This window comes from Balaenoptera physalus, assembly GCF_965194825.1.
Source record: "Balaenoptera physalus genome assembly, chromosome: 4".
Lineage (NCBI taxonomy): Eukaryota > Metazoa > Chordata > Mammalia > Artiodactyla > Balaenopteridae > Balaenoptera > Balaenoptera physalus.
This window is the reverse complement of record NC_138891.1, coordinates 52080767-52108638: the sequence shown is the minus strand read 5'-3', so window position 1 is coordinate 52108638 and position 27872 is coordinate 52080767. Positions and strand designations below refer to the sequence as shown.

At 38.9% G+C, this 27872-nt stretch overlaps 1 protein-coding gene across 4 annotated transcripts in view; it reads right to left on the bottom strand.

Annotated features, from left to right (window-relative positions):
* FNDC3B (fibronectin type III domain containing 3B) overlaps positions 1-27872 on the bottom strand; it is a 350839-nt gene that overhangs the window by 115006 nt on the left and 207961 nt on the right. For all 4 annotated transcript variants that reach the window (XM_082458921.1, XM_082458919.1, XM_082458922.1 and 1 more), the window contains one exon: positions 24623-24910. In XM_082458921.1, the coding sequence (XP_082315047.1) occupies positions 24623-24910 (288 nt within the window). The remainder of the gene's footprint in view (positions 1-24622; positions 24911-27872) is intronic.

Sequence of the window (27872 nt, the reverse complement as noted above, 5' to 3'; positions counted from 1 at the left end):
TCTTGTTCACAGTACAGTTGACCCTTGAATAACGTGGGGATTATTAGCAGGGCCGACCTTTCCTTTAGTTGAAAATGCATGTATAACTTATAGTCATCACTCCATAAATGCAGTTCCTCCATCAACGCAGATTCAAGCAACCACAGATCGTGTAGTACTATAGTATTTATAGTATTTACTACTGAAAAAAATCCGGACCTGAGAAGTTCAAACCTTGTTCAAGGGTTAACTGTATAGCCTCCGCTTCTCCAAAAATGGCAAGGGTAAGCTTCATGAGTACAGGAATCACATCATTGCTATGTGTCATTGATCCCCCAGTACCTAGTACCTGCGCAGGAGTATGTCTTGAATGTATGACTGAATAAATGGTCAGAGACCACTTACGCACAAATGCACCTACTGTGCTTTTAGTCTCTGAATATTTAGAAACAAGCACATGACAGACGTCATGGTGGAGATAGTTAAAAGGGATGACATCTTGATAGATCACGATATTACATCAAATAACACATTATGATAAACCTGTGTCAAAGATCTATACACATCTCCATTTTTGTATAGGAATTCAGTATGCACATATTAATTAATTCAGTAAGAATCCTAAATTTGATGCAGATTAGAAATATTTGTACAGCCAAAGCTAACCGTCTGCCTGGCAAAAAAAACCCTCAGTAAAGCCATCAGGCTTGCTGTGATGATAAAAATGCAACTGAGCATGTTAACTAATTAAGCAATTGAGAATTCCTGGATCTCGCTCTGGATAGTATCCTGAAGAAGAATGGAGCATTTTACCTACTAGTGGTAACCTTTTAATCTGCTACATACTAATCTCATTTCAGAAAATTAAATCAGAATGCAGAAAGTTGTTTTTAGAGGCTAAAATGCCTTGGTTTTCTTTAGCCAAGTTAGTTGTTTTCCAGCTTCCCTGTTCCACAATAGTTTTTTTGTGTGTACAAATCATGCATCTCTAAAGAACCATTTGAGATGACTCTATTATGCCTATTTACTGATTAATTACTCAGCCAAATAGTAAAGTCTGACTTGTAAAAGTATTTGCAAGTCTCCCTTTTTGCAATCTTAATGCATGCTTCCAACTGTCCTGACTACCCTTTCTCCTTTCTGCCTTGGAGTATGTGACTGTCTGGTTGCCTTTCTTCCCATAATTAACAGTCTTTCAATTGCAATCCCAGTGAATGAAAAACTTGGCATTTTCCATTGAGTGATCTCCTTCTTTGCATTGCCCTCTATCCCAGGCCCACAAAGTCACACTTGGAGTTTACTGTGGACTCGGTCTTTATGGCTTACTACCTATAGTAAGCAGTCTAGCAGTTAGAAACTTTGAGTAAAACACTGCCATTGGCTCAAAACTTCCAAGCAAGAGTCTATTTACCCTCTAGCAAAAGACTAATTTAGAATGCTTTGACCCTGCTGGCAACAGCAATTCAACTCACCCATTCCTTCGAAGCTTTCCTAATAACTTCCCAAACAACACTCTACAACTAAGAGTCAAACAAAAAGATGCCCTAAGAGATAGTAACCGGAATGGTGTATATGGTGTATACAACAGTTCCATCTTATTCCTCCAAAGCAAAAGATGTCTCTTTTCACTTGCAAATTCACCATATGGAATGAAAACACAGTTGGGTATTAAGTTTTAGGTTTTAAAGAAGGAAAGTGTGGTTTTTTTCCTATCAATGCGCCCACCAGAATAAAATTGTACTAAAATATTTTGAAAACACGGAGCAATTTGAAGAATTATAAACTACAGTATATCACTTATAATTAGATAGCCCTCTGTAATGTATTGTTATGGGCTGAATTGTATTCACCTCAAAATCCATATATTAAAGTCTTAACCCCAAGTACCTCAGATTTGACTGTATTTGGAGATAGTGTCTTTATGAGGTAATTAAGTTAAAATAAGGTCATTATGGTGGACCCTATGTGACTAATGTCTTTATAAGAAGAGGAAACTTAGACACAGACACATATAGAGGGAAGATGATGTGAAGACAAAGGGAAAAATCAGCCATCCACAAGCCAAGGAGAGAAACCTGGAACAAATCCTTCCCTCATGGTCCTCAGAAGGAATCAACCTTGCAGACACTTTGATCTCAGATTTCTAGCCTTCAGAAACTATGAGAAAGTTAAGTATCTGTTACTTAAGCCACCCAGTTTGTGGTACTTTGTTATGGCAGCCCTAGTAATCTAATAAGTGTATCATATATGAAAATATTCAGTATTATTATACCCATTTACTAGATATGGATCCTACAAACTAGGAATTTTCAGAATTTGGTCAAGATCACACAAGGCAAATCTAGAAGAACCCAGTATTAACCCCAGGTCTTCTAATTCTTGGCCTAATTCTTTTTCTTCTTAGGGGGACTCCAAAACCTCCTTTCACCCTGCCATCCCCTCCACCTAAGGGAACAAGGGAAGGGTAGGGAGAACAATTTTACTTATGATAGATGTATAAACCTATCAGCTTGAAGGGATTGCTAAACTACTTGGTTCAGTACAAAATAATTACAGTGGAAGTTAAAATGTGTTTATACTACTTGCTTTATAAGAGGTCATATCCAATTACAGAAGGCCAATTTAGAAGTCCAAAAAAGAAGCAACTGAAAATCATTTGAAAAGTTGATCCAAAAAAAGACCACTTCCTATGACAATTCTACTATTTCGTGCCAATGCATCAGTAACACAATATGCTCTCCCCTTTCTCCCCACGTATAGAAATATATCATTCAGGATGTTTTGAGGCTAGAATACTATTATGCAGTAATTGCTTCCAAAACACATGTTACAATATTTTTGCAGCTGACTGTGGCTTTACAGAAGCAGCGCATACTGGCTCCAAAAGAACAGAGACTATGACGGACCATAAACTACAGCTGTTTGCTGTGCGGCACCACCTGAAATATCTGTGTGTTGTTTTCTTCCCAACCAGCTAGTACAGAGTGTATCCAGACGACTCACTTATTTATGGCTCCAGCTGTTTTTCTGTATTTTCAGACATTCTGCAATGGCTTGAGTAAAGCAGCCATTTTTCTGAAGTCTTTCAGTAAGGATAAAGAACTGCTAAGAGTATAGTGGGTACTAATTCTGTCCTTAGATAAAGTAACAGCCATTAAGGCATAAATTAATATCTTTAAATTAGTAGAATAAAGGTCCTAGTTTGACCTTCTTAACAGTTACTGAGCAGAAGCCTCACAAACATTTTCCTTTGTGTAGGAGACACCAATCTACCAGGAAGTGCAGGAAAGTGAGTTTCTGGGGAGCTTACAGTTGCTCTACGCACATACAAGACGCCCATATAACAATGAGCCAGAACAAAGAGGGAGGAGGACATGGGGAAAGCGGGGCAGTGGGCTGTGATTAGGCGGTACAGCAGTTGAAGGCGGCTGGTCCAGGTGACTTGTCTGACTGCAAAACAAACGAATTTCTAACGAAAGGGACACAGAAAAAGAGCTGCGGAAACTGACTGGCAAGTTTCTTTAAGCCGCAAGCGGGTGAACTGTTTAGCTGTAATTACTGTGAACTAGTCTTCATCATAATGTAATTATACTACATTATTGTGTTATTGTGAACTAGTCTTCATGTCTACATTTTGAATGAAATTTACAAGTCTTATTCTCTCCTATCTACTGAGCTTCTCATGGTACATTATTAAATAGTGGTTACTGAAATGCAATTGAGTAAGAAATTGCACGACCAGAATTATAAATGCTTCCATCTAAGTGAGTGACCTATTAAGGCTCATCATTTACAACAATTAAAGTATCACACTGACTAGGGTTATATTCCAGCAGGATAAAGCGAAATGAACTAGAGAAAAAGCAAATAGGTTCTGTGCAGATTTGGCTTTAAAGCTACCTAAGATTGTGAAATTATAAGCATTCCATCTGCTCACCAGCTGTGGTCTCTAATCCTCTTTAATAACTTCAGCTTGCACGACTCCATGAGAACCCAGGCGTCTTCCAAATTTCACTTTACATTAGTTGCCAGGATTGATTTTTAGACACCAGCCTCCAGTGAAAGCAGCATAAAGTTGATTTCGCTGGCAGGTGTTAATTTTCAGAAGAGTGAAAGGAAGTGGGAAGAGAGACTGAGAATGGAAAGAAAGAAATTAGGGAGGTTCCAAGATCATCACATTGAGTTCTGAGGGTCCTATGCTCTCTAGCAAAGCCCAAAAACTCAAATTAAGAATACTCACCTGAAATGTGAAATTAAAAATTCCCTAAAACTTGTCAAAGGCAATATCTAAAATAAAGATTATATCCAGCTGTCCCTAGAATGAGGTTATATCTTCTGGAGAAGTCAGTCCTTTTCCCCACTGCAATCCGTGACTTCTGCCTTTTGGTCACTGTAGAGATAGGGTCACAGCACTGTGAACTGTTCCCCACTGTAACAAAGCTCAGCTACTTTTTCCGTAAGGTATCTTTTTTGTTTTCACTAAAGTTGATTTACAATATTATATTAATTTCAGGCGTATAGCATAGTGATTCAGTATTTTTACAGATTATACTCCATTAAAAGTTATTACAAGATAATGGCTATAACTCCCTGTGCTATACATAATATCCTTGTTGCTTATCTATTTTATACATAGAAGTTTGTATCCCTTAATCCCATACCCCTATCTTGCCCCTCCCCCCTTCCCTCTCCTCACTGGTAGCCGTTAGTTTGTTTTCTCTATAAGGTACATAGGGCAGTTTCCAGCCAGGCTCCATACAGGTGGTCACCATAGCTTAATTCAGGAATAGTAAAGGTGTGTTATTAAAGAAAATACCCAAATGTTACTAAAGTTGCAAGCAGGTCTCACAGTAATATGTTTTATTACTTTTATAGTCAAATATCTTTCCGACTCCCACCCTCACACAGTCACTGTAGAGAAAGTAAGAGAAGAAATGATTCCTTTCTAACTCAAGCTTGGCAACAACCTGATTTCCAGGCAAACACAGGTTTACAACATCTCCTGCATCATTAGCTCAGACTGCTGAAATTTTTTGAGAAAAGCTGGAATTAGGGGTCTATGCTTAAGCCCAGTAGTGATCTGCACCCCAGTGACAATATCACAAGCACTAGGATTTGTTTCCTACTCAGATGTGTTCTACCAGAACAAGCTTATCTTCTAGGCTACAAATCACAGAGGCTTCCTTTCTTAGAATGCAATCTTTAAGGGGCTCTCTAAACCAAGATGACAGAATCCATCCTTGTTCCAAAATGTCAATGTATTAATATCGTCTGGTAGAGAATGCTTTCATATGTGGATAGAATCTCCATTAATAATTCTCAAAGAAGAATCTGTTGTCCTGTCTCTCATTCTATTAACATTTAGAAGGTGATGGAGCCCCATTTTTATTTCTGGCACAGACCTGAAGTTTACTTAAGAACTCCCTCCTAAGAGCATGGTGACCAGTCGAGTTAGCCCTGGCTGGAAGAGCCAAGTGGGAGCAAATAGGCAAACAGTCCCTAGTACTAGTACAAAGTGGTCAAAAAGTCAGGTTTCACGACGTTTCCCAACAATCAGAAGAGAATATTTTCATCTCATCTTTCAACAGAATAAGAGCATACAAAACCATTCTGAGTGCCAAAGGTAATGAGTAATACAAAAGTTATTATATCGTTTTTTAAAATGCTCTAATATAAAAGCACTAAGAGAATCAGACTACTAGGGGCTGTTGTCTGAAAAACATCCCCAAGCTATGGGAGAAATCAATAGTTTAAAACTAAAGATTGAATCAGATTCCATGTTAAAACCTGTTCTAATATTCCAAAATGCCTTTACTGCCATGCAGTCAAGAGTATCCAAGTGAAGTTTTAATTCCATGAAATTTATATTTATTCAATGTAAATTGGATAGGGGAAAACACAAAGTCCAGATTCTGCCTAAGGGTAAACAAGCTAATGGTAACAGAAATAATACTGGACTGCCAAAAGTGACTCTGCAACCACCAAAAAAGGCTAATTCCTACTGAACACAAATGGGGGAAACAGTGGTCAAAGTTTATAACATTTATTCGGTGGGAAGGAAATATAAGACTTCATTTATAGGGAAGTCCTTCATCTGTGAGGATGAAATGAGCTCAGCAAAAAATTCTTACCTGGCAGTTCAGTTCCTCAAAAAAACCTTTTGTGCTCCGTACTGTGCAATTCTGGCATACAAACATGCGTGATAACTATCTGGTAACTCTTTCCAACTGCAATGGAATTCTGTATTTTAACCCAAGCCTTATAAAATGAAATTTTTTTAATAAAAAAATAAATTCAGCAATTCATATTGTCTATAAAAACGTTTGGAAGTCCCTTTGAATGAGCTCTGCACTTGAACCTCTGACAAGCCTAATCTGTTTCCAATACATTCAAGGGGTGAACTCTGGTGGGACAATACAGACAGCACACATATCCAGGAACAAACAGGATGAGGTCAGTTAGTGCCACGAAGAACACGTTTTAAAGGGTGATATGATGGAGCAGTCTCAGAAGGCCTCTGACTGAAGCATTTGGGCTGCTCCAGGAAAGATGAGGAGGACCCTACCATACAAAGAGCGAGAGAACTTTGGAGGCAGAGGTAACAGAAAGAGTGAAGGCAGGAAGGGCCTGGCATCGTAGAGGACTGGAAAGGAAGCCTGCGTCCAGAGCACAGGGAGCGGGAGCAGGGCTGGGAGGAGCTGAGGCAGCAGTCAGCTGACACAGACTGTGTCACCGGGGGAAAGAGTCTGTACTGTAGGCTAAGTTCGAAAGAAAAACGTGGAGAGTTTTAACAAGATCACCTGGCTGCTGTGTGGAGAATGAATTGTGAGGGAACAAAGGTTAAAGGAGAGAGACTAGCTAAGGGGACAAAATCTCTATGAAAGTATACATGCACACACACATTAAAAAGTAAGCACTGATAAGGGAAATCTCTATACCTTCTCAATTTTGCCATGAACCTGGAACTGCTCTAAAAAAAACTGTCTTAAAAACAAGCGCTACAATAATACTGCAAATTAGGAGGAGAGTCACATTTAATGAGATATGTTTTGGATATACAGAAATTCATCACAATAATTTTCTAGATCTAGGTTTTAGTACATGGTATTAATATCCAAGAAGAGTTGCAACTGAAGTGACCAAGAACATGTATTTGATGAAATGTCTAATGGAAAAGCATAGGTTTGTACCATACTTGCTCTACAATCTGAAGAATCCAGAACATGGGGTTGTGGATCCTGATATGCACTCTTCCCTGTAGTCTGAAGCTATCCTTGTTTCAAACACTGCTGATCAGAGATATATTGTAATGTAGACCGTAACATCATTCTAGACAGCAAGTAATACCAAAAGCAGTAAGTCATAGTCTCTACATTTAAGATTTCAGTGTATTTCCATGAATGTTGTGACTCACAAAAAAAGCCAAATTCTACTAAATGGAAAACGTATTGCAGTCTCTAGAGCTGTTCTCAAACAGTAAAACAATTTACCAGACATACTTAAACAGTTCTTCCCAAAGCCCTTTATTTTCCTCATTTAAATTGGTTCCAAAATGAACTGGCAAGGGCATAGTATATGCTGTAAGTGATTGATACTCTTATGGAAAAAACACATAAATAGCTAAAACTGAAGGCTCATGACTATGGGTACAGTTAAATGGCTTAAATGAGACAGAGTTAATGTTTTAAATTCATTGAAAATAAGACCGGGGAAGCTATTCAAGAAAGGTAACATGATGTGATCCCCTCAGTTTCTTTCTCTCCTCATTAAGGTCCCAGCAATATCACAAGAGTTGATTATATGGCTAAACTAGCACATCTAGTGGCTCGAACATAAGGAAGACTGTGATCCGCATGACTAGTACTTTATCCTCCATATCACGGCATCTGTACCTGCTGTCTTTTTTTTTTTTTTAATAAATTTATTTATTTATTTTTGGCTGCGCTGGGCCTTTGTTGCCGCACGTGGGCTTTCTTTAGTTGCGGTGAGTGGGGGCTACTCTTCCTTGCGGTGTGTGGGCTTCTCATTGCGGTGGCTTCTCTTGTTGCAGAGCAGGGGCTCTAGGCACGTGGGCTTCAGTACTTGTGGCATGCAGGCTCAGTACTTGTGGCTGGCGGGCTCTAGAGCGCAGGCTCAGTAGTTGTGGCGCACAGGCTTAGCTGCTCCACAGCATGTGAGATCTTCCCGGACCAGGGATCGAACCCGCGTCCCACGCATTGGCAGGCGGAGCGCCACCAGGGAAGTCCCCCTGCTCCCTGCTGTCTTTTTTTCATTTACCATCTTGGCTGATACTATATAATCCAGCTGAGTTCTCACGTTTGGCTAAAACTTTTTTTTCCCTACTTTTTCTTTCATCTTCACTTACACAGCCTGGGCTCTGTACCTCACCTTTATTACTCTCATCAATGAGATATAAACAGATACAGTTCTGACTAATTTGTTCATCCAAGCAATAATTTGCTGATGTTCATACAGTGATATAAACTTAACTTTGATATATATTTCCTACCAAGTTTCACAGAATCACAGAATTCTGTTAGAGGAAAGAATCTTAACTGATTTCAAGTACTATCTTGTATTGTATATACTTAAAATCTTCTGTGTCTATTTTAGGCATAACACCCACACGAGGGTAAAAAAGGAAATCTGTAAGACACAAGTTTCATTACACAGGCAATAATTATTAAAAACATGGCAAGGCAGATAAGAGGGTTTAGAATTTATCGCTCATATGATACCTTGGGGTCCTTTATAACTCTTCTTCAAAATTAAACTAATTATTAGACCTCACCTAGATATAACCATCAAGGAAAGGACACATAACCAATCCATAGCATTAGCAATCCAGTCAATATCTAACAAGCATCAGCTTTTATGGAATTTTCTTGGGGGAGTTTTATAATGATTGTTAATCATTATAGAATCATTAGATTCATAAAGAATTAATTATTCTGACAGCCTTCTTAGTCTTACCTCATGCTAGCTGAAAACTACTTCAGTTTCCTTTTTGAAGAAAATATATGTTCCAAATTAAGACAGGTTCCTTTCACTTCTTTTTGGAAAATGCTATTAACTCTAAAAGGAATTATACAGATCCTTATATTTAACTTCCATTTATATGTCCTGAAAATACATATCCACCATTTACATGCATATACACGCACATATCCACGTGACAACTCATTCCAATTTCCAGAGTTAATATGAACAATTACAGCATTCAACTTTCTGACTTGCCTCAACTAGCTTAATTAACTGTGCAGAGACTTCCCTGATGCAAACTGCTACCATGAAGAGAAGACGCAGCTCTGGTAAGTGATTCTTGGCCTACGTTATCAGAGACAGATACTCAGAGCTGCTCTTAGACATTTATACTAAACTGTAACACACTGAAAAAGTTGTGGTGGATGCTGAGGAAGGTGAACGAATACTTCAATCAGACCTAAACGCCATGAAGGGTAATGAGCTGGTTCTGACCAGGTTACTACAATGCGGACACTGGAAGTAGCATGGGTTAGGCTGAAAATGGCCCCCAAAGGATATCCATATCCTAATCTCTGGAACCTGTGAATGTTACCTTTCATGGCAAAGTCTTCAGACATGCGATTAAGTTAAGGATTCTGAGACGGGAAGACTGTCCTGAATTATCTGAGTGGGCCTTAAATGAAATCACATGTATTCTTATAAGAAGGAAGCAAAGTAAGATTTGACATGCACAGAGGACAAATCAATGTGAAGATGGAGCAGAGAGAGATTTGAAGACACTGGTCTTCAAGATGGGAGTGATGCAGCCACAAGCAAAGGGAATGATGGCATCCCCTGGCTGGAAGAGATAAAAAAAAAAAAACAGATTCTTCCCTAGAGCCTCTGGAGGGAGCATTACCCTGCCAACACCTTGAATTCAACCCAGTGACACCTGATTTCAGACTTCCGACCTCTGAAATCGTTATCTTCAGATTCCCTCCAGAGCCACGAGAGAATAAATTTCTGTTGTTTTAAATCATGACTTCGTGATAATTTGTTAGTTACAGCCCGTCAGAGGTGTGCTCCATTGAGCTAACCTCTTCATGGACAACAGTAACTTCAATACGAACAGAGAGAGCAAAGAAAATAAAACCAAATTAAATGAACTGAGTTCATACTACATGCCAGGACTGTGTCAGAGTTTATCACAAACTTTTATTTTTAATCCATTCTCCTACTAATATGGAACTGAAATCTGCTGAATTGGGGGGGGGGGGAGTCTGACAACAACAGATTAGGTATTACCCCAAATTTAGCATAGGGACAAAAAAAAGATTGACTGTATTGGCATTTACCCCTGCTCAGATGCCGTTTCCTGGTCAAATAAATTAATGTCAATCTTTCGATTTCCCGTTTTTCCCATCTTGTGCATGAAAATGATTTAAAAAATGCTGAGGGAACACCTGCTCACAACAGTGTAGCAGGAAGACAGACAATATGCTTTCCAATACGCCTGGTGGGAGAATGGTGGCTGACGCCATATACAATGTCCATAAATCTAGGCCTGAAAATATTCCCTGAAGACTTATGAAACTGAATAAAACTGAAAAACTACACACAAGAGCTTCCACAGAACATCCAATTCTCAAATGCCTCAAATTTCTCTTGAAAAAAAGCAATTTTCCAGTAAGAAAAACACCACCTAAATAAAGAATAATTAACATAATTGTCACCTATGATTACCACTTGTCTAGGGATGGTTTATTTTCAATTTTGGTGTCTCATTCACCAGCATTAATCAATAGGATTCTAGCCACCATTTTGAGTAAACATCTTGGATACTGTAACCTTATTCCATTTTAATCCTTGGTATCTTTATAAAATCCAATACATCCTGCCTTAAAGAGTTAACTGATTCACTGCTCCCCCAAAATACCACTTTTGATATGCTGCCTGCAAAAATAACCTATCAGTGGATAAATCGTTTACATTCCTTGGTGTTCACTGTTTTCTCTTTTTTCTTAACACTGAAAAAGGGGAAAAAATTAACTCTGACATAGCAACAAGTGAAAATAGAACAGATATACACTGTATAGATTCTTATCAATTATCAATCATATTAGCGGTCTGGAATATTAGACTGAATCATATAAAATTTCTACTACTCAACTGTTTTTGACCTGAAGAAAACAGCAGTTTTCTATGGACCTACCCAATATGATGAATCAACCCTACAGGTAATTTCTGAGCATCATTTTAAGTTTCAGGTTCTCCTCACACACCAAAGCTTTACCAGCTATTAACAGCAGTAACCTGGACACACTCTCCCTTATTTTCTTATTTAGAACTGGTTACCGCTAGTGAGGAGCTCACTGAAGATAAACATATACAAGGGTGGTGAGCAGGAAGGAAATGGAAATAAAGGGACACAGATAACCTACCAAGTGGATCATGCTCCTTTAAAGAAGGGCCATGAACTTATCTCAGGTGCTATCCTTTTCCTCAGATGTGCTCAATGAGCTTGTAACATAGTCTTAAAATGAGAGCACGTCTTGAACCTTTCTTCTTCAAAAGTAAATGGGTTGAGAGCTATGATAAAAATCTAGTACTAAAAGCATTCTTCTGATCTATCATTTCCTGCTTCTTCCCACTCCAAAAGCAAAACAAAAATACCCCAGTAGTAAATAAGTGAACAGATGAATGAATAAAGAAATAATTCTAAATTTTAAAGGTCCATTCATAGTACTAGTGATGACAAATATGGCAGATCATGAAAGCCAGGTATTCAAAGTGGGGGAGGCAGGGGAGAGAATTCGCAGAATTTTAAAACACAAGGGATAAAGAAAAGTATAAAACAGAAGAAAAAGAGAAGAACGAATGAGAATCCTAATTTCTGGGTACAAAACATTCCACAGATTACCAAGTTCAGACAACCAAAGTTCTGAAAGCTTAAGTAATAAACCCTAATATATAAAAGATTACTAGTATCTCCCATTCCAACTAAAAGTAGCATGACTGCAGAATGGTAACCAACTGGCCCTGAAATTATTTAAAATAAATGGTGCAGAAAACAGGCATTTATCCAACTGCAGAATCAGGCAAAGCAGTAGAAAGTCTTACTGATTCTACAACGCATGTATCCTTACTACCAAAAAGATAACCTTTCTTCTATAAAATACTAATATAGTAGAGACTTATCAAACATTAATAGAGACATTTTTGCCCTTATGCATGATATTTGAGATGCGTTGAGTTCACTAAATCCAGAGACTGAAATCTGTGGAGAATAATACTTCACAGACACGGAATCTTCAATAAAAAGGAAACACAGTTTCAAATTGAATACTGTCTGCCATCGAATTTGAGCTACCCTCTTGTGGACAACAGTGTGAATAGTAAATATTAATAGTGTCAGTGTGTTTCAAAAAATAAAATAACATGATAGCTGAAGAATTAAAGCACCAACAACCATTTTAATTTAAGTAACACATGATTCTAAACCCGAGTTTTCAAAAGACACTGATATCTTATGGAGTTCCTTGGGGCAACATTCCAGCAAAAAAAAAGAAAAAAAAAAAAATCTTCCTGAAAGACTAAATATTATTCTTTTTAATGTGCTTGGCAATATACTTAAATAGTTTTGAGGAACTCAGTGAACCTAAAATATGGCAGTTTCTCCATCCCTCTTGATTTTAAGGAGCTTACTGTTCCATATAATAATTTGTGTCTTTTCAAATAATAGGGAAAAAGAGGTCAATGTAAGTTCACCATGTGAATTAAGCACAGCAGTAACAAATGCATTTACGAAAATCTTTTAAAAATTGTTTGTAGACCTAGTTCTTCCCTCTCACTTCCTCATGTTGCTCTCTTGGGGTAGATCTAATAAGCCTAGGAAGCAAGATCTGAGCATTTACTAGAAATGCCATCAATATTCTTTTTTATTATATATAAATGTAAAGTTAAGAGTGAACTTCCTTTTTTGACTTCGGAAAGAGCTGACTGCATTTTAAAGTAACCTCAGTGAACAGACTTGAGGACACGGGGAGGGGGAAGGGTAAGCTGGGACGAAGTGAGAGAGTGGCATGGACGTATATACACTACCAAATGTAAAACAGATAGCTAGTGGGAAGCAGCTGCACAGCACAGGGAGATCAGCTCAGGGCTTTGTGACCACCTAGAGGGGTGGGAGGGAGAAGCAAGAGGGAGGGGATATGGGGATATATGTATATGTATAGCTGATTCACTTTGTTATACAACAGAAACTAACAAAACATTGTAAAGAAATTATACTCCAATAAAGATGTTAAAAAAAATAAAAATAAAAATAAAAGGATGCAAACTACTTCAAAGGATGTGGAAAGATACAAACTATTTCCGAGGGAGTAGACTTTGAGACGGCTAAAGGGAGAGAGACTACCTTTCTACATGTCTGTATTTTTTTCATTGTCAAAATAAGTAAATATTACTTCTATAATTTAAATAAATCTAAACTAAAAACAAACAAACAAACAAAAAGTAACCTCAGTTTGTTAGAGGACCTAAAAAAAATCATGACATTTGATTAAAGCAGGCTGCTTTTAACAAAGGCACACTAACCCAAGGGTAGAGGTAAACCCCTTTCTTGTTCTTAACTTCCAAGTCAAAGTTTGAAAAGGAAATTTTTTTTTTCTAAATTTCCAGTTTTTAAGCATACCAAAACTCTAAAACATCACTTTAACAACTGCAGAGCACTATTCAAAAACCCAATACTTCAATCTAGTGTATTGCTAACGCTACTGAAGTTCTGTGTAAGGCTTCATTTTTAATTTGCTTATCGAATCTACACTGGCAGTGAATGTTCTAACTCAGCACAGGAGGAAGACATAAGCTTCAGGAAAGCCCGAAGGGGAAAGAGTAAGAGTTTTATTTACATGGAGATTTGGTCAAAGTGGAGCTGCCCAAAGTGGAGCCACCAATAAAAGGGCTCATGGACCACAACAGGGTAAAAGGGCTGTGCCCTACTCCTCAGGAAAACGCTGACTGAGTGGGTGGAATGCAATCTATGAAAATGGAACCATGAAACCTCTCTGCTTTTCTTCCTCTTGTTTTTGCCAAATTATCTTTATTCCACAATCCATCGAATCTTCCCTGTCCACCACATTTCCTCCTTTCATTCTACTTGTTTTCCTTTTTGCCACTTCCTTTTGTTTCAATGTGCCATTCCTCTGAGGCCCTTCTCCTCTCACTCCCACCTCCTCATTTTCCAGTTTTCCGGATATCACAATTCCCTTCTGTGCCTGGAGCAAATCATCCCCACCACTATCACCTGCTCTTTCCTGCCCCTTTTCTGAGCTCAACGCCTGCGTGGAAAGCTCCATTCTTCTGATGCAGCTGGGAAGTAGCAGCTACAATCGGGGGTGGTGGGGCACGAGGCACATATAAGAATGCAAACTCAGCACCAGAAGACAAGAAGAGGAGAGTTCATGGTCAACTACAGCGACATTTACACTCTTTACTTTGTAAATCCTAAATCGCAAGCAATGAGCTAGTATCACTGCTGTCTCTCATGGACCTTACCCATTTTACCCTTGTGTTCTCTACTCAATCCTTAATAGAATTTCAAGGTCTCATTATAGTACCAAAGATTGGAACAGCGTGATATAATCGGCTGCACTGTGGTGTGTATGGTTGGGCAAATTAAGTTGAAAATAAAAGCCAAGGTTGGTCAGAGCAGAAAGGATGGCCTGTAATTAGCATATCTGCAATACTGCCTATAATTGTCACGTTACAAGAAACTGGTCCTGTAAAACCAGAGATTCGATACCCTGCCTCTTCATACAGCACTTACATACAGGAATCCTAGAGGACCATTCCACAGGAGATGTAGCGACAAAATCAATGTTGACATAACAGCTGGAAAGTTGCCAAAATTCCATCACAAACGCCGAGACTATTTCAGATGGAGTATTAATAGGCATGGTCCCCGACTCCACACACCATGTGGTGGCCAGCCTCTGAGATAACCCCTCCCCTACCTCACCCTACCATCATCCCACCTCGGGGTAGACGCATTCCACACCGTATCAGTAGGTACAATATGCGACCAACAGAATGTGGACGTGTATGACTTCTGAGGTATAAGGAAGAACTGTGAAAGAGCTTGAAATTTAGTGGCTTTCCTAGCAAGCTTATCCGTCTGGGTTAACTTACGGCCCTACGGCAAGTAATATGAGTGTTAGCAAAATACAGAGAAGTCGTGGCTTGCCCAAGTCATCTCCAGCTACTCCTCCTTTTGCAGCACTTCTAACACCTAGCAAAGTAATTTAAAGCCGTGTGTTGAGAAGGTTCAGACACAGAATCAAGCTGGCCCATTAGGCTCTACTCCTCAGCCTCACAAGAGAATCCAGCCCAGAGAAGAGGCAGGGGAGAGGTAAGGAGGGAACTGAATTTTATTCTTGCCCAGGATTTACCAGGCTGTTGGTGGTAAACGGTCACGGTCTTTTCTTGGGACTGGATGCCCCTCTGACTCCCCTCATATCTCAAATCCTTGGCACTGAAACTTACTCAACATTGACTCAGAACACAGGAGGCCCTGTCCTGCAGCACTCCAGGGGGTGTGCTCCCAGGCCGGGGGTTCTGGTAACATGATCCACATGAGGCAGTTCTCTTAAGCAGAAAAATGCCATGGTCTTTCTTTATCCATATTCTTTAACATTTCTGAAGCACTTAGTGCCTCTAAAATTGTATTAAGAACTCATGACAGCCTTCTGAAATAGGTGCTATTAATGGTCCCCATTTTATACAGACATGAAGAAACTGAAGCTTTGAGAGATTAACTATCTTGCCCAAAGGCCCAAGGTTCACAAGGGGCAGAGGTGGGACTAAACCCAGATCTGCAAGGTCCTGACTAGTATGTTATTTTGCTTCTAAGTATGGCACATTTGTGATGATGCCCTTTGGCCCAGTTAAATTCAGAATTCAACTTAGCTAAATGAGAGAATAACATGTAGAAGTTTCAATTCAATAAAATTGAAGGTTATATATGTACCAGAAACAAACCATGTCATCACTTATACCTGCTGTTTAAAGGGTTCTTTGGGATGACATGTATTTTACCCACATGGGTTCTGATGTCATCTAAATGCCTCTATGATCAGTTCCCAAGAAAGCAAAAAAGGCAGAGAAAATAACATGGGTTCACAGAGTTAAGTACTACATATGGTAGAAACTAATCAAAATTCTGCCCTCAATCTTCTGGTGAACATTCACTGCAAGAGAAAACTCAAAAAGATTTTTGCATGTTGTTTGTCTTTTTATATGTAAGTGAAAAATGGGAAGCTTCAAGTATGATTTAATGGGTTACGACTTCTTAAACTGACATGACAAAAATATCTCATCCTGTCTGTTGAAAGAACCATGTAGTTAACATCTTTAAAATGTTCCAGATTGCAACAGAAATACAGGGGGGAAGGGCAAAAGGCAAAAAGATAAGTGATGGAACTTGATAAAGACAACTATACACTCTACTCATTAGCAAAAATTTGGGCCACCACATTTTCCTCTTTGTCGAGCCGCAGATTTTGCCTTTGTATCAGGAAAGTCAATGCCTCTGGAAGGAAAAAAAATATCACCACACTGGGGTCTCACTGAAAAAGCTATTCACTGCTGGCTTTCTCCAGCTCTGGCCTGCAGAGGATAGTGCCCAGGTCAGAGAGCACATGTCAGCGAGCAGCACCCTCCTCCTGAGAACAGCCTTCTGTTCCCAGGCCTCCCTCCCTTCCAGCCCACACGGAGGCAGTTGTTGCAAGGCCTGGAAACCTGCTCAGACCTCTCCCAGTATCACTCAGGGGCCTTCGAGACTAGGGGATGGATCTGGCAATCTACGTCTGAAATGGAAGTAAGGGTGTTAATTGCCCAGTTTCCTGCCAAAATGAGTGTATCTTGCATTTTGATCCAAGGGTCCACATTGTCTCTTTAAAAAAATAAAAGTCATTTGGGTTTGTTTGGACTATTTTCACTTTTCAGACTGTACTTGGCAGAAGAATGGGTAAATTCCACTGACTTGAGCTCATTTTTTTTTTTTTCATGTTTTCTTGATATTTTTGTCATGCACAGGATTCATATGCAGCTGCAGACAGGTGAAAACACATGGGATTTATCATCAGCAAAGACTTGAGATGAAGCAATAATGAAAATCCAACTACAAACTGTACCTTTTCAAATGCAGTGTGGAAAGCACCCACACCGGGAGAAAGGACCCCTGCCCCCTGCACAAGTAAACTCTCTTCCAAAACACCCAGTCTGAGTATGCCTAGGAGGTATGTGCTCACGAGAGAAAAAGGCTGCAGGTGAAAGAAGAAATGAGCCACTTATGAAGTGTGAAAGCCCCACTAAACACCTTATTTTAAACAGAAAAGCACCAGGGTTATCTCTTATGGGGAGCCAGGACCAAAAGAGATTCCAAAAGAAAATCGGCCTCGACTCCTCACATTCCAGACCTTATTAACATGAGGCTTGTCCTTCCAAACAAAGGAAACGACTGTCAGCCCTGCACAGGTGGATGCAGCCACCCCTCCCAGAGCCAAGCCACCCAGCAAGAGGTAGCCTCCAAGAACCCACAACTGCTCACAATCTCAGACCTCCGGAGGAAAAGGCCCACCCTCACTACAGCAATTCTTATCTGCAGCATGAATAAACTTTCATGCTAATTTCAGTAAACAGATATTGGGGTCAGATTCTGGTTTCTGACCAGTAATAGCAAAATGTAGAAAGAGAAAAAATGTCAGGGGGGGCCATCTGAGAAGACATCAGAACACAAAAACCTGGTAATAAGGAATACTACTACTGGGGGTCAGAAGGAGAAAAGCACAAGAATAACGCTTTTGTCACTGGCTTTCAATGTTACAATCAGAAACTATCATTCTATGTGATGGAATTTTATCAACAGTGTAACTGAATCTCTGGATTGTCAACAATTCCAAAGGTCAAATGCCAAAAGTATGCTGTATCTTCAGCTTCTTCTATATTTGGAATTCTTACCATTTTGTCCCAATGTTTTCCCATACGGCACTGTAAGTTCTAGAGGTCTTCACATAAACTACTACTTACACGTTAGCAACATAAAAGGGACTCTCCCACCTCCCGTATATGCTTATCATGATACAGGTACTACAAAAGGAATAAGCTTCAACTTAAAACGAGTGTTTTAACTGAACACCTCCCATACCCCTCATTTAAAAATCTTCCTTCAAAATTGCTTGGCATTCACGGGGCCAGTGGTTTTCAAATGTTACTGTGCCTGATTACCACCTGGAGAGCTCAACAAAACACAGGTTGCTGGGTCCCACCTCCACCAACTGCAATCCAGCAGGTGTGGGGCAGGCCAGGAGGGCACATGTCTTACAAGCTCCTAGATGGCGATGAAGCTGTGGCCTGGGACTGAATAGCCAGAGTCCAGGTGAGGGTGAGGAAAGCTTTGTGGATGACAGGTGCCCATATCTCCCGCCCCAAGTACAGCAGCACCAACTCCATCTGCTGTTACAACGCCTGCACACATGCATGCATGCGTGCGTATGTCTGTGTGTGAGAGAGAGAGAGAAAGAGAGAGAGAGATGGTGGTAGGGGAGGAAGGATACTGTATTTCACTGGGGATCCACATGAGATTTTTTGAAAAAGGAAGATCTGCTCATTGATAAGATTTTGAAAATCACTGACTTTAACTCACCTGTTCATTTTACTGAAAGGGAAACTGAGGCCTAGTGAAATGACTTGTTACGTATCACATAATCTAAAACACAAACAACTGTTATCTTACAAATCCATTAAGGTTTTAAAATGTTCAAGTAATGAGTGAAAAAGATAAACCCAGGGATGAGGTAAAGGTCAGCAGTATCAACTGCACACACAAAATACTTTCACACACACACACACAAAAGGTGTTTGGAGACTGTGACTTATAAACACTCTTGATGTTCTTTCTTTCTCTCCTTCCCCCACCCAACCCAACCCAAGATGAAGTCTTTTCATATTATCAGACAGTGGGTCCTCACCAAAGTTTTCATTTTTCACTCTGGCTTCACATAATTATTTCTAAAACAGTACTAGCAGATAACCTAACTCTCCTTTCTGAGGATATATCAATATGACACAGGGACTACAGCGCTGGTTGAAAACTAGGGGATTTCAGTTACAAAACTGTATCCTCTGAATAACTTCCTTGACATCATATGCTTCGGTTTTTACCAAGGATAAAATGGAAGGATGAAACTTCCCTCTCACTCAATGAAGAGCAACAGAAACTTCTGTAGCCTCTGTGATAAAAGGAACATGACAATCTTAACTTGGTTTGGGCCACAGAAGAGTCTCAAGGCCCAGCTCTTCTTGCACAACATTCTGCACACAAGGACAAATTCTGTCATCCTGTCCTTGAACAACTATGAACATGGTGCTCAGGCACTGATCTAAAATCAAATGCTAGTTAAGGAAAAGAAAGAGAAGGGAAATTTTCTTGAAATATTTTCCCCTAATCAATCTGCCATTATTATGCCTTGGGGAGACAGACAGGCTTCACAGAAAGAGATGACATTTGAGCTGGCTCCTGAAGGACTGAGTTGGAGTGTGCAAGGCAGAGGAACTGGAAGGAAAAGCCAAGAAGAGAAGATGAGGCATATTCTTGAAATAGGGCAAAACTTTGGGCAGCTGGTGGGGAAATCTAAAGTACTTGGGAAGGTGAGCATCAAGCAGCTTAGACTTTATACTCTGGACAATGGGGACCACCATGGAGGTTCCTTAAGGAGGGGAACAGCATGTTCAGATCTGATGTAGCTGCGGCCGTAATCAGAGGATGGGATGGAGAGGAAGATGGATAATCCCATTTCTTAAAACATAATGTGGTCCTTCTCAGACTGAGCTTAGGGAATCCTAACTCAGGTTTCTAAAAAATGTATGAGGAGATGCCAAAGACAGAGTTCATTAGAAAGGATGTCCCAAGAGGGTATCCAGAGTTCTCGCTCACTGGGAACTTTAAGTGTCCCTGATGGGGTGATGAGAAGATGTGTGAAAGCTGGCACCTCTGGGTAGGCAGCACATTTTTACCCCAGTAGCAATCTCTCTCAGAGAGCCTGGATGCAACTTTCAGAGGTAGAGGTCCAGGAGTACAGGGCTGAGCTTTCAAAATGAAGACGGGTTTAAGCAGAAGGAAGCCACTGCTGGCTTACAGGGGAAGGAGTTGCAGGGCGAGAGCATGAAGGCAAGAGAGACGGCATCGGATGGGGGGAGGGGGAGAAGGGGGCGCAGGGGCATATAGAGATACTTGTTTTGAGAAGGGCATATATTTTGATGAGAGTTGATCCTAAGATTACAGGGGGGAGATGATAAGAATATTCAAGTAACAAGGGTGACCATTATACTGAGGTGTTAAGAACCGAGATAGACTACTTTTAATATTTAATATTGGGAATTAAAATATCCATTTTACAGATGAGGATACAGAGATTCAGGGAATACTAAAAGCAAATAGTCAGCAAGTGACAAAACCTGCTTCTAAGCCAAGTGTGTCTGATACCAAAGCCCCAACTGTTCTCTGCCCACATCACACCATCAACTCCAAGGTGTACAAGAAAACTGGAATCCTACATTTCCCTGATGGTACTATAGACTTTGTCCTGCCTAAGCTGTTTTCCTGAAGGTACCAGCAGTAAATGAAAGGAGGGGTTGGCTGCAGAGCAGATGGCTTGTTTTAGAGAACAGGGCAGTTAAGAACACAGGGTTCATTCCACAAATATTTACTAAGTACACACTATGTGCCACACACAGTCCTAGGAGGTGGGGAGAGGGTGGTGAGCTAAAGTTCCTACCTCACATCGTATACAAACTAGCAAACCACACCTTCTGTAACCATCCTTCATATCAGAACAGTAGTTCTCTATCTTGCTGGCCATCATTCTCAGTGGAAGTTTAATAAAAAACATGAAGCCAGATCAGGTTAAGAGATTCTGGTTTAGCAGGTCTGAAATGAGGGTTAGGGGTCTGCATTTTTTGGAAGTTCCACCAGTGTTTCTGAAGTACAAACAAGAGAACCAAGATTCCAGAGAGTAATTAATCAATCTCCATCTTTTTAATATATTTATTTGTTTAGATTAACATAATTTGTTTGCTTATCACAGGACCAGGTACAAATTTGAAGTTTGCCCTTTTCCTTTTACATTTGTATTTTCTAAGTGGTAGAAAGGCAGTAAGTAATTCAAGTAGATTCCCTCAAAAACTAGGGAATTCTGAGATTAAAAGTTGGCCTCCTCTGGCAAATGTGGGCATCTTAAGTAGAATGTAGAAAAATACCACAACCTGTACGTCATGGTTAAGTATAAACCCTAATCTTGTGCGAACGACATATGAATGTAAACAGATCAACATACTAGAATTAACTGTAGCTTCATATTAATCAGATGGCACTGTAAACTCAAGAATTATTTGAGAAACTTACTTCCTGGGTACAGAAGTCAGTTGCAGTACATTCAAGCAAAAAGATACCCTGGGAGAATGTTGCCATTTACGTACGAGAAGGCAGAAGAAGCCTTCTGGGATCCTTTCAGCCAACAATCACATTCTGAGGCAGACGGGGCTGAACCATTATGAACAACATAATGGACTCCAGGAACAAGAGGTGCTTTTGTTCACCTATTCCACCTGATTCAGGTTTTCCTCTTTGCTTCGACAACCTGGAGGCTCAAAGCCAAATAGATGGCCTACATCAAGCAACTCTTCAGGATTCTTTACGTACAAACTTACTCGTGTCTTCGTCTTATTTGTCCTCAGTTTCCTCAGATATTTATTTTTTTATAGATTACTTTTCAGAGCAGTTTTAACTGCAGAGCAAAACTGAGCAGATGCAAAGAAGGCCCTTATATACACCCCACCCACCACATGCACGGAGCCTGCCCCACCTATCATGTCCACGCCAGAGTGGTACATTTGTTACAACTGATGAACCTACACTGACATGCCACCATTACCAAGTCCATAGTTTACGTTAGGGTGTATGTAACTCTTGGTGTTGTTGTACACTGTATGGGTTTTGACCAATGTATGTGATATGTACCGACCATTACAGTACCAGACAGAGTAGTTTCACTGCCCTAAAAACCCTCTGTGCTCTGCCTGTTCACTCCTCACTCCCCCAACCCCTGACATCTATGAATCTTTTCACTGCCTCCATAGTTTTGCCTTTTCCTATTGGATAGTTGGAATCATACAGTATGTAGCCTTTTCAGACTGGCTTGTTTCACTTAGTAACATGTATTTAAGGTGGCTCCATGTCTTTTATAGCTAGATAGCTCAATTCTTTTTAGTGCTGAGTAATACTCCATGTGTGGATGAACCGGTTTATTTATCCATTTACTTACTGAAGGACATCTTCGTTGCTTCCAAGTTTTGGCGATTATGAATAAAGCTGCTCCAAACATCCATGTGTATTTTTTTGTCAGGATGTAAGTTTTCAATTCATGTCAGCAAATGGTTATTTTTTTATCCAACATGTAAACCCCCTCAGATCCTTATTGGAATGCGCTAGAGTACATAAAATAATACTGCATCTGATTCTATATTTCATGGCTAAACCATGTGGAGAGTAGCACTTGGAGTGATTTTGAGTAGGCAAATACTGTGATGAGAAAAGGAACAATACACCAAGTTTGAACTGAAGGTGAAATAAAAATATTTTCTAACTCTTTTCATTGTGAAACACACACTCCCAGAAGCCCATAGCGAAAAAAGATCTCACTGTTACCAACACAATAACATGTTTTCTACACAACAGCAAAGAGCTTAAGGTGTTCAGAATAATTATACTCTCTGTCATAATGTAAAATGCCAAAATGCTTGTAAACATATGTACATTAGCAAACATTTCAGCGTTGATTTCAATGCAAATCCATTTCCTCTCTTACAGCTATGAGAGAATATTAAAATATAGGGCAGCTTACACATTTAGGTATATGTAAAAGGAAATAATTGCATATATAAGGAAGGTTTACTTTTGCCAGGTAATTCATAACTACACTAATTTTGTATGCTAATTTCAACCCTGCTTCATCTTATTTCCCTTCTCTTATTGTCTCTCTGCCTCTTAGATCTTACTCAAATTTATTTTATCTGCCTCTATTACATTTATCTATTTCATCTGCCTTAAATCTTTTTTGATGCAAGGCAGAACAAAAAGTATTAAAGAATGAATCAAGTAATCAAGGTAGTTCAAACTTCATAAGCTCTCTGAAGACAGCTTATACATTCTTTTTCTCTTTTCTGTAGACTAAAATTCTCCTTAGGAAAACCTATTTCTAATTTTTTTGAGTGTGAATTATCTCTTAAATGCCCATGATTTAAAATTAAAACTTGCTAATAACTGAATTTCAAACTTAGAAATTATAGTATTATTTGACTAAAAATCATTTTATATGGCAGACACAGCACTTTCCACTAGGAGCTGTTTAAAAGCCTCTTAAATCTTGGGTCACTCTTATATACTTGTTTATGTTTTGTTTAATAATTATAATAATAATGCATGGTAATTAAATAAAACTTGGAAAATACAGAAAAGAATAAATAACAAAATTAAAAGCACCTATAATATATCTCAGAGAAATTACTGTTCACTTTTCACTGTATCTTACTATTACTCTTTTTCGCACTACAGTTCACTCATGTGAACAACACGGGAGGAAATGTTGATGCCAGTGTCTCGTTTTACCTAATTTTCCTCTGCCCTGACAGAGGCCAGTCTTCCCTACACAATCAACCATACACTAATTCTGTCTTTTTCATTCACAAACACAATGCCGGTTTCTACCTGGATGAGGTCCAATAAGGAAGAAGTGTATTTAATAGTGTTATAATACGTTCTTACCTTGTCTTTCACATGTCTTTGTTTATTTCTATCTGTTATCTCACCTAGCTTATCAAAATGTTCTTCTTTTGCTTCCCTTAAGTCAGCCTTCTACATATGCCTATATAAAAAGCTTCTGTTTTTAACTCCTGTGGCATAAGAACAGGTTGTGTCTAAGTCTTACCTAAAAGCTTCATTTAAAGCACACGCACCTTCTTCCCAAATTAACTGATCTACAGCCACAAGACTAATCTACAAAGAAACAAATGCCCTTTTGAATTGATGTCTCTCTATCTATATGTGGTACCCCTAATTCTTCCTTCTCATCCTTGGTCTATGAATACTTCATTCAGGATGCCAAAGGTGGCATTGAAAACAATAACTGATGAGGGAGACAGAAATATATTCCATTACATGATGATAAATTTCACTACAGTATGGAAGTAATTACATCTGGTTTGATGAGGTGTAATTATTTTGAGATTTAAACTAGCCCTACACGTCTTAGAAAGTTTACCTGTTTTACTTAGGATCTCTTCCACATTTGTCTACTTAGAATGAAACAACGGAAGTAAGCTAACGTGAAAACACTTTCAGGTACTTGTTACTGAGATTAAGTAGAACATGACACAGTACGTGTGACCAAAGAAGTAACACTTCTGCCATGAAGTAGTAATAGAAAAGAGCTGATATAATATCCTGTCCTTGCTAAGCAAAAGATAAGAGAAGGTCTACCCTATCACTCCTAGCAGAAAGACCAAGTGCCATGCAACACCTTGACATAAAACTCGGCGTTTCACGGCAAACGTCTTCGAACATTACCTTGCAAGTCTGCGTCACTTGACTTCGGACTGCTTCTTGCTCGCCGCTCTGTTTTCTTAACGCCCGGCCCACCGCCGCCACCTCCCCCGCCTCCGCTGCCACCACCACTGTGGCCCTTCCCGTAGCCGTTGTACACGGTTGTGCAGTTGCTCTTGTAGATCGAAGAAGGAGGGCTGTTGAGGCGATTCTGGCGGTCAATCTGGCGGTCTTTCAGCTTTTTGTGCGGAGGCTTGCTGTACTGGTCTTCTCGGGTGATATAACTCGACATTCCATAGAGTGGTATAATTTCTAAAATGATGATTATGACAAATGCAAGCTCAGTCTACGTTTCCAATAACAAATTATTACAGGGTCAAATGACCTGACGCCTGAAGGAAGAAGTTTAACATATTACTAAATACAGTATAAAAGCGATACGCATAGTATACATGTTTAAAATATTCCCATTCATTTCTAACCAATAAAGGAATAATTAATCATTAAAAAACTATACTGTATGTTCAGAAATGTTCCAGAAATTATGGGAAATACTGAAGAAGGGTAACTGTCCACCAAGAGTTCATATTTCAGTTGAATAGATAACTAAGCTTGATTTTGCCTGTCGGTTGTTTTTAGTAGTTGCAACATACAAAAAAAGTTAGAATTAACAAATAAAATACCCCCTTAAGTAATGTGTTCTTAGAATCAAGATACTTGAAAGTATGCTTATCCTTACAGACAGAATAGCATTTCTATCAGAAAGTATATAGCAACTAGAATATAAGGAGTTATTTGTGCCATCTAGAAGAGCCAACATTTGAACAAAACCTACTAAAATGAAGAGATGAGAAATTTCCATTAAAAATAATCAAAGCTCACAGAATCAGGGGAAATGCTCAAGGAGATCTTGTAGTGATAAATATAAGCCACCTCTGCAACCTGGTGGCAAGCATAATAATCTACAGTCATAAACTAGTATTTTGGGGTAATCAGGAGGCAAGACAAACTGACTAGTAGAATGTCACCTGGCTTCACTATCCATATTTTTACATGGCTCAAAAGAAAATGGGAGCCTGCAAAATAATCTCATGATCTTAGGGGAAAACATTTATTTTAAATTTAAATTTTTTAAGCAATTAAAAGTTCTATTTAGACATTAATAAAAATGGTAATGTATAACACAGACACTGGGTCCTTACATGTTTATAAGAGAAAAGGCCCCACATGCACAGAGTGACCATATAAATTACCATCCAAATCTGACTATTTCTGAGAGTGATTAGGGAGCATTTCTAATTATTTCTCTTGACACGAGACCTAAACCAGCACTGTCCTAGGCACACCAGGAATGTATGGTCACCCTATATAACTTAATGACTAATGTTCCAATTGTTCAATGGTAAAGCTCCACTTTTCATTTTCTTTCTGTTCACATAGCTTGAGGAAGACCTTTAAAAAGCAAATCTTTACAAGATAACCAATCTGCACTAGAGAAACACAATCCTATTCAAAAAGTGCATGCCCAAATAAATTATGTCTAAACATACAAAAAGAATGGTAAAAAGGCTTTAAATATCACAATGCATTACACTTGAGACTTAAAATATTCACCATGGGTACTGATAGAATAATATTTTAAAATGTCAAGAACTTTTTAAACTCACATGGTTTGGGAAATTAAATGTTTAAATTGCTTTTAGGTGTATGCACACTGAGAACTAAGGTAAGACAATATATAAAAGGCTTTTTATTTATAAAGCAAAGGATTTTTGTTTTCTGCTTTCTTTAATTTGGAATCAATGAAGGCACTTTTATTTTACATTATTGCTCTGTGTTATTTTAATGAAATTAAACCAAAATACCCTATTCAATGAAGACAGTATAATTTCTCTTTTTGCTTAATTCTAACGATGACTTCAATCGTACTGTTGTGTAAAATTACAGAGGACACCATTCACAAAACAGTAACTGCGTGGCATCCTACTAAAAGACTGCTGAAATAAGGCATGTCAGACACTCTTCATCAAGCAATGAGTCAGTAGCCAAGGCTTTTCACACTGTCATTAAGCTCAGACCCAACCAGAAAACTCTGACAAATGCTCAAATACTTAATGTGTACTGTGTCAGAGTACTGAATACTTTTTAAAAAACTATACTTAATTAACTGAAGTTTTTCAGTTTTTATCAAAATGTTTTCATGGAACATGCCCAGCCAGTCTCTGATGTTTTGGAGTGTTATGCTACTAGGCAAAAAGACTTTAGCAATAGGAAGTTATTGATGCCTCCATGCAATTAAAGTATTCATTTCGTCTTTTGCTATCATCTCTCCATACCCCATTATAATAGCACCTGATCCTTTTGAATTATATTAAATTTCTTTCTAACTACTACTACTACAACTACAAAAAATCAAATGCTATCCCTAAGTTACAACAGGATACAGGGTATTTCACTTAAAATACCCATCTCAAATTTTTCTTTTGTTAATAAGAAAATATTCCAATGTGATATAAACATACAAGGGGAAGCATACACACACACACACACACACACACACACACACACACATATATATATAAAATTGATGAGAGAAAGTAAGGTGATAACTTCCTCCAAAACTAACAGGCATTTCTCATACAATTTATCTGTAAACCAATGTAATAAGTGTTTGAAACAATAAAACACTTCAATTCATAGTCAGACACAGAAGAAAATCCCTTTGCAAAGTCCTAGAGGTTGAAGTCTAATTTTATCCTCACTTATCTGGTTTCTTAGTATCCATTTTGATAGAGAAGGGCTTTAGACTAAACCAACACCAAGGCCAAAACTAAAAAGAAATAATGTCGGTATCTCTGAGACTCTTTTTCATTTCAAGGTAAATATTTGCCTAACAACCAGTGAAACTGTGGCTGCACTGATGGCTATTCTTAAACTAAGAACAGCGTTCAGGAAGACCACATCAACCGTCAGGGGATTTTGAGTTCGCCAAGATTGCAACAGAGCACGCAAGAAACCCAAAGTTTACCAAGACCTAGCAGTCTTCTATCACTGGAAAAGGGGCACAAAACCCTTTTTAAGTTCCCTTCTACTGCTAGACCATATGGATGCCTAAGAAATAATGTGTTGCAGTTCTGTCTTGGGCCACGCTCACATAAAAATATGTTATCAGGACATGGGAACATATGATAGGTTACTGCCTCTTTTCTGAAATAAGAAGTGGCTCTCCCACTACCTGCTCTCTGTGGGGTGGGATGAGGGCAGAATTTGAAAA